Genomic DNA, 7500 nt, shown 5'->3' with positions numbered 1-7500 from the left:
CCAACAGAGAAACCCGTTCTGCTCTCAAAGGACATTGAAGCTAAGCTAACTCTATTAGACAGGGAGGTCAACTACCTGCTGAACAAAGCAAAGTTTGCCAAACCGAAACCTAAAGATAAGTCTAAAGACAAGAACAACACCTCCACAGAGAACAACAAAGCTAACAGCACAGAAGATGCAGAGAAGGTTATTCCTCCCAACAGCGATGACGGTGAGACACCATTTTATTTTGGCATACATTTATTTAGAAAATTAGATGACCACTTTTTTCTGTTAACGTGGAGTAAATCTGGTATTTAAATTGTGCTTTTAGCTGAAAAGGTGAAGCCAGCAGAGGAGCCTCCAACTGAAGAAAAAGAGAAAGAAACCATACCCGAACTAAATCCAGCGGAAAAAACGGATGATACAGGTAATTCTCAGTCCACTAACTAGAGCTGCATGATAAATTGCTAAAAGATTGCGATCTTGATTCATACACCCTCACAATCTTATTCCTAAATGACTGCAATTCAGCTAGATGTCTATTAAACCTCTAAGTACGATCACAGTGAACATTCAAATCTGTGTTGGCGCTGCTGCTGAACCAGATAGTGTTGGTATGAAACGGCTTCACAAACAGTCCTTTCAACCACACAGTTTCGTTATTTCTGTGTTAGAATAATTCAAATGATCACAGAAGTACTGGGGAAAAAGTTCAGATGAAAAGAATGATGTCTATGGTAGTGACCCAAAGAGTACCGGTAATTTTTGAAAGTAACTAGATTCTTTATTTAGCAATTACATTGTTAGGCCACTAGGTGGTGACTGTTAAATGTCATTGTAATTGAATCATTTATTCAAGAGATTAAAAAAAGTAATTGGGATTCTCAATTTATCCAGAATCGTGCAGCTCTTCTACTAACCATCCAACATCAGTGTACATGCAAAATCATTTCAAAATGCTACACAACATGCTCTATGACCTTAAAAAACAGGATCAATAGGTTTAGTATCTTTATGTAAATGTAGTAGTTCACTGTATGCTAATATGCAGATATACTAATGTGTTTTTTTGTTGTTGTTGTTTTGCAGAATCAGATAAGAGCAGTAAATCAGAAAACCATGTAGGGGATGAATTATAACATCTGGAGTTCTTAAAGGTTTTTTTTTTTTTTTTTTTTTTTTGTTATTTATTGACTCCATTAAGTGGTTCAAATTGATTCTTTTTTTTCTGCCTCACCCCTCAACAAATTGGAACAGCTTGAAAATGACCATGTACATTTCATAGTTCATGTTCAGTGACCCCGAGCCAAAAGAGAATACCAAACCCAACTCAAGGCTGTGTGCTCCTTCCATTCACATTTAATTTTGCTTCTTAATCTATGAATTATTAATCTTCTCCCTCTCAGAAACCTGCCCCCCATCTGTTTTGGAAATCAAAAATGGCATGCTTGACCTAAGCGAACACGCTGTCCTTTTTATTATATGTACATGGGAGTAATTTATGCAGCTCAGCTGAAAATGGTCATTTGTCATGCCCTCTGACTCAAGACACCTTTGCGTCCAGATATTGAGGAAATGTGAAGTTCCTGCTGAATTGTCTTGCTTAATTGTCACATCATGTTTGTTTTTGCTAGTTTACCTTTTTCCGTGTAGCCCGTTCCCAAAACAATCCGTTCGTACCTGTGAGCATCTATGCCAAACATCTCCTGTATTTATGGACTTGAGTAGGATTAGTCTGCTGCACTGACATCAAAGGAATTTCACTTGAATGAATAAGTGGAAACTGTTTTTGTTTTGTTTTTTGCTTTCACGACTTCGCTGGTTTTGTCATTCACATGTTTTCATGTGCAAGTCTGTGTGGAAAAGGGAGAAGATTGTTTCTAAACTGTTAATAAAGTCTCTTTTTTTTAAAGTTCTCTGCACATTGTGTAATATCTTCTCATTGTTTTGACATATTTATATAATATTATATATAATGCATTATAATCCATTAAAAGAATAGTTCACCCAAAAATGACAATTCTGTCATTTACTCACCCTCAAGTTGTTCCAGACCTGTATGAATTTGTCTTCTGCTGAACACAGAAGATATTCTTAAGAATATGGGTAACCAAAGTATTTTTCAGATATGTATTCCAGAGTATTTTTTTCTTCTCCATACTTTGGAAGTCAGTGGCTTCCATCAACTGTTTGGTTACCCATATTCTTCAGAATATCTCCTCTTGTGTTCAGCAGAAGACAGAAATTCATACAGGTTTGGTTTGGAACAACATGAGGATGATTTAAATGATGACAATCTGATTGAGCTATGAGTCCATGAAAGCCAGTGTTTACAACTGTAACTTAAAATTTCTTAGTTTTGCTTTAATCAGACATAAAATTACAACAACATTAGCAAAATACTTTTTGCCCTCATACAGAAAACCCAAAAATGCATATATAAATGAAATATAATTCATATCAAAATGAACCTTGGCATGCAAAAAAAAAAAAAAAGTATGATGAATCTAAACCATTCGGAGACTTTTACTGTAAGGCACAGATCTATAATATTGGTTTGGTGAGATTTTCTTATTGTGACATCTACTCATTGTCCCATTCCTATCCTCTTGAACTACAGGTCAGTGCAGAAGCCATTTCTAGTGTCTATACAAACAGCTTTAACTGTGGCAAGCAGACCCTGCCAGAGTACAGAAATGGGATCTCCGTTTGAGAGCTGTCAGTGAAAAAGGGTTGATTTGTCTTTGAACTTGTCCCTGCGGATCTTGTAGACAAGCACAGCAAGCATGATGATGCACAGCGCTCCGAATATCCCCGCTGTCACAGAGATGCCCACCACTGCCTCCGCTGGCTTCTGATCCTGAGACGCTGCACAAACATTAGAACAGCTAACTGACTTGAGCAAAAGCACACAGCTAACAGAAGTTTGAGGTGATCTCTATATCAGTATCACTTTATATTGGGTGTCTTCTACAACTATGTATTTATTGTTATGTATTCATGTTCTATTGCAAAATACTTGCGGCTGTTGTGGTGGGATACGGGTAAGGTTACGGACAGGTTTGGTGGTGGTGGTATGGGTAAGGCAAGGATATATGCAGGTTTTTTTTTTTTTTATTGTTTTAAATATAAGTACAGTGTAAAACTTGTTTGTACAGAAAAAGTGCATTGTACAAAATGATTCCTTTAAATCGTACATAGTGGTTAAAGACACAATATAAAGTGGGATTTATAAATTTCTTTTATAAATGTTAGAAAACATGCATACCTGCTTCGACGGGTACAAATGGCTCTAAAGGGATTATAAAAAGAAAAGAAAATTCAAATGAGTTGCAACACATGGCATTTTATGGTCAAAATACAATAAAATGAATACATATGTGAATGATCATACAATATTATTACTCCAATTTATATTGCATTCATGTTATTGAACTGACTTGAGCTGAATAATGATTTTATTGTCCTCTGTAGAGCTGTTTATGGCTGAATTGAACTCATTTCTTAAAGGTAGGGTAGGCTATTTTCAGAGAGGCTAGCAACAGTGAGCTAGCGTAAGATCCCACCCTCCTTTCAGAGCGTCTCCAAAACCACGCTTCCTCCAAAACACATAAACGTGTCCAGCAGGAAGCAAACAAAAGCTTCACGAGATACGGCATTAAACTACCTCATGTCTCAAAGCACTTAACATTACAATAATAATGAACATAAACAACTTAAAGAGCATTGACCTCTGTACTACCTTACTGCTGCAGATTCATTTTGGCATTGATAGTTGCATTGAAACGCATAAATTAGAGTCATGAACTCTTACAAATGATGGTAGCAATGGCATGAATGCAGAATAAGCTCGTAAGCTGTAAAAGGTGGCTGCTGTTTCGGTGCGGTGCTCGGCGACTGACGTCTGTCTAACTCTGCATAGCTTGAAACGCGCTGATGACATGTGATGTGTGCGCGAGCAGGGTGCGCGGAGGTATGGAAATAACTTATGGTGTTTCTCAAACAATCCTGCGCCCTTCCTAGTTCAGTCCTTCTGAGGCTTGTTGGCTAGAGTAGTCCTCAGCAATTAAACGCTACGAGATGCTACGTAAGAGCGCCTGGCTACGCCACACATGTTCCCGCCCCCACGGTCAGAGTGCGGAAATACTATTAAAACTTAATTTTGGAAAGATACTTTGTATTACAAATCTTTATATTAACTGGCTTTGTATAGTACAGTATGAAAACACAGTGAATGACAGCCATCTGCGGCCTCCCAGTGGCTTACATTATTGTCAGTTTAGTGTTAGTGATTAATTTACAGCAAAACAAAAGATAACATCTATGCTTTCATGTCGGAAAACATAATTTTTTGTCTTACATTTCATTATAAACTCAGACAACCTCAGTAACTACTCTTTTTCCGTCTGTTTATTTTCGTGAATTGGAATATGTGCAAAGGATTGTGAGTGATTTAATCCGATGCATCCTTCAAAACAGGCCGAAGGAAGGAAGCGAAACAAAGGCTGCCTTCCAAGGATCCTTCAAATTGAGATGGTCTTCAGAGACGTTTGTAAGTGGCAACCGAGATATGCAGCCTTCCATTTGAGAAACACCCTTAGAAATAATCGAAAGTTACAACTAGCTGTGACACAAATGATTTATTAGTCTTTTACTCTGCTCCTAACCATCCTTGGGGCCAGAATCAATCATTTATTAGTGATTGATTGCTATCAGAATGTGAAGATACTTTCAACCACAACCAGCATAACAAAAAATGTTTCTGGAACAAATCGCCTACCCTGCCTTTAATTGATGACCTTCACAGTTATTGAACTGAACTGAACCAACAATCCAATATAGGCTACAACAACTGTATAAAGCGCTATAAAAACAAAGGCGACTCGACTTGTATATTGAAATGATTTCTCTCCAACATCTGATTGCTCTTACCATCCACTTTGGTGATGATTGGTCCAGAGCTCACCGTAGCGACGTCACTCACTGAGGTTCTCTGAGCTGACTGGACTTCTCTCCTCTTCCTCATTGTGCAGTTCTGATGCATGTCACAAAATGCATTTGAATACACTTCTGTTAGATGATGGCGTATGTGGCCCTCTTGTGAATGACATATTACGTTTTTTGGTGGTGCACGTTGTTTCATACCTGCCGTAAGGATCTACAGAAAGAGCTCTCGCAGAGCCTGGTGGCACAGTGCAGATAAAAGGTCGAAACTGTCCTGTTTCTGTGCTCTATAAAGCGAAAGGTCTCGAACGAGAAGCGTGCCACCTGCTGTTCTCCATTCACTCCCATAATGGTTTGAAGATCACGGGTACATCTGAGAATGACCGAAATACTTACAATTAGAATGCTGGTAGTTTTTATTGGTTACATATTATTAATAATTTATTGATTCTCCCTAATATATATATTTTTTTTATTATATTTTTTAAATGCTCAAATTCAAGTAATGTAATATTTAAATGTAAATTAAAAAGAAAATACATTCACAATCTTTTTTTTCTCTTTGACCTAATATATTTACCTGAAGAACCCTCTGAGATTTTAAGTTAATAATTTAACATCACATTCACAGTTCTCTGATATCAGTCTGTGATCACATGATATGCAGGTAATCAAATAAAACAAGTGTTTAATTTTGATTTGTTTTTATTTGTGTATTTTAATTTTCCATCATGCCTGAAGTTCCCTGATGTAATAATGTTTAATGCACATCATGTTGTTGATAAAGAATGGAATATATTTAGTCTTTTTTTTTTTTTGTATTTTTATATCAAGATTACATTTAAATGAATGTTATAAACGAAAAGGTCAAAGGTAATTTAACAGTTATCAAAAAGTACTCATATTAAATGTATAATGTCAAAGATCAAAATTTTCATCATAATTAGTAACAGACTTCAATTTAATCTACACAGGACTTGATATAATTGAGCGGTGCAAAGAGCAGTGATATTGATTCAGATGCAAATACAAATTTGCATCTGAATCATCCTCTAGCAGCCATCTTCACTTAGTTTAATTTAAAATTAGATTGTCAAACATTAGTTAAAATGTATAAGAAAAATGTATGCCTTCACACTTACCCGACGAACAGGTCAAATGATGTGCTGTTGCCTGGGTAAGGACTAGTGGTTGTATAGCATCGATCCAAAAGAACATTGAACCTTTATGGGGGTACATTTTAAAAAGTGATCTATCAACTTCAAAACTGATGATTTATTAGAATAATATACTTTTTATATAATGGTTATGAGATTTTCATTCTGGATAACATCAGGGCTATAATTTTTTCATCAGGGCTATATATATTTTATTGGTGGCTCCCTTCTCCCCTGGGCTCAATTTGTAACATATCATAGACCACCTTAAGATTGATAACATAATTCATAATCTCAAACTGAACAAAGTACCTCTCTGTGAGATTAGTGGCTCGAACTTCCGCAAAAACCCTGGTCTTCAGCATGAGACCCGTTGGAGGAATGAAGAGACGAGTTGTATATGTGTAATCCTTTGAGTCAGTGCAGACAGACAGTTACAAACACATGCAGTTGGCCAATGTAATTGTCAATAAAGTGTTATGCTAAATGTCATTGCAAATCTAAGCCAGTTGAACATAATACCTCGAAAAGAGCCATGCTCAGAGTACTGATGAAACTACCATTATTGTCCTTAATTGCCAGACTCACTCCAGATCTGCCCCAAAAAAACAGAACAACAGCGGTTTGTGTAACTCATCCTGAAATGTGTTCAATCTAAATTATATAATAAGACATACAGTGGAGGCCAAAAGTCTGTGACCACTGAAAACTTTTATTTTGTTTGTTTTTTTAATACATTTTTCATTACAAATTCGTAAAATTAGACTTTTTTTGTGTGTAAGTTTGATGCCAAAGAGCATCTTATGCTTCAATTAACATCTTAGAACATCTGACCTTTGTACAACATTCACGTGGTTACAAAGTTGCTTATTTGATTAGTGACCTAGAAGTAGACACTAACCTAAGTAAACCTGGTTTCACAGACAAGACATTGTTTTGTCTCAAGATGCACCAGTAACGTTTTTTTCGAAGGCACGTTTAAATGTCCTGACTGATCTAAGGTCTAATACTGGCTTAATCTAAAGCCTGTCTGTGAAACTAGGCTTAAATTTCTTAATTTTAAAGTGTCTTTAATGTTTAAAACTTTTTCTTAAAACATTGAACCTTAAATCCCAGGTTTTCAATGTGGTCTCAGGCCGTTGGACCCCACTGTACATGGCCATCCCACTCACACACTCATCTCCGTGTTGTTGATCAAGTACTGCAGTGGATATCTACAGGAAAAGAGGTATTTCATCTCCTGCCGGTAGGTGATGGTTCCAGCATTAGGGTCCTGAGTGTTGACAGACCCAGAGATGTTCACAACCTGCACACTAGAGAAGTCAGAGAACAGCCCAGATCCCAGCTCCTGAGTGATCTGTTGAATTGGAACATGCAAAAAAGACCTGAACATTAGAAACACCTTTGAATATCAATC

At 36.7% G+C, this 7500-nt stretch overlaps 2 protein-coding genes across 2 annotated transcripts in view; one reads left to right on the top strand and one right to left on the bottom strand.

Moving 5' to 3' along the window:
* hyou1 (hypoxia up-regulated 1) overlaps positions 1–1904 on the top strand; it is a 15346-nt gene extending 13442 nt beyond the window's left edge. The window contains exons 22-24 of the mRNA XM_084400917.1: positions 1–211; positions 314–409; positions 1072–1904. The exon at positions 1–211 is cut by the window's left edge and continues 42 nt beyond it. Of these exons, the coding sequence (XP_084257043.1) occupies positions 1–211; positions 314–409; positions 1072–1121 (357 nt within the window). The 3' untranslated portion in view covers positions 1122–1904. The remainder of the gene's footprint in view (positions 212–313; positions 410–1071) is intronic.
* A 334-nt stretch (positions 1905–2238) lies between these two features.
* LOC311284910 (zona pellucida-like domain-containing protein 1) overlaps positions 2239–7500 on the bottom strand; it is an 8174-nt gene continuing 2912 nt past the window's right edge. Inside the window, exons 5-12 of the mRNA XM_084400198.1 lie at positions 7256–7440; positions 6606–6678; positions 6396–6493; positions 6069–6149; positions 5128–5299; positions 4915–5017; positions 3251–3274; positions 2239–2850 (exon numbers count right to left, since the gene is read on the bottom strand). Of these exons, the coding sequence (XP_084256324.1) occupies positions 2702–2850; positions 3251–3274; positions 4915–5017; positions 5128–5299; positions 6069–6149; positions 6396–6493; positions 6606–6678; positions 7256–7440 (885 nt within the window). The 3' untranslated portion in view covers positions 2239–2701. The remainder of the gene's footprint in view (positions 2851–3250; positions 3275–4914; positions 5018–5127; positions 5300–6068; positions 6150–6395; positions 6494–6605; positions 6679–7255; positions 7441–7500) is intronic.

Source organism: Rutilus rutilus (genome assembly GCF_951802725.1).
Source record: "Rutilus rutilus genome assembly, chromosome: 25".
Lineage (NCBI taxonomy): Eukaryota > Metazoa > Chordata > Actinopteri > Cypriniformes > Leuciscidae > Rutilus > Rutilus rutilus.
The sequence above is the reverse complement of the archived record's forward strand: the minus strand, read 5'-3'. Positions and strand labels throughout refer to the sequence as shown.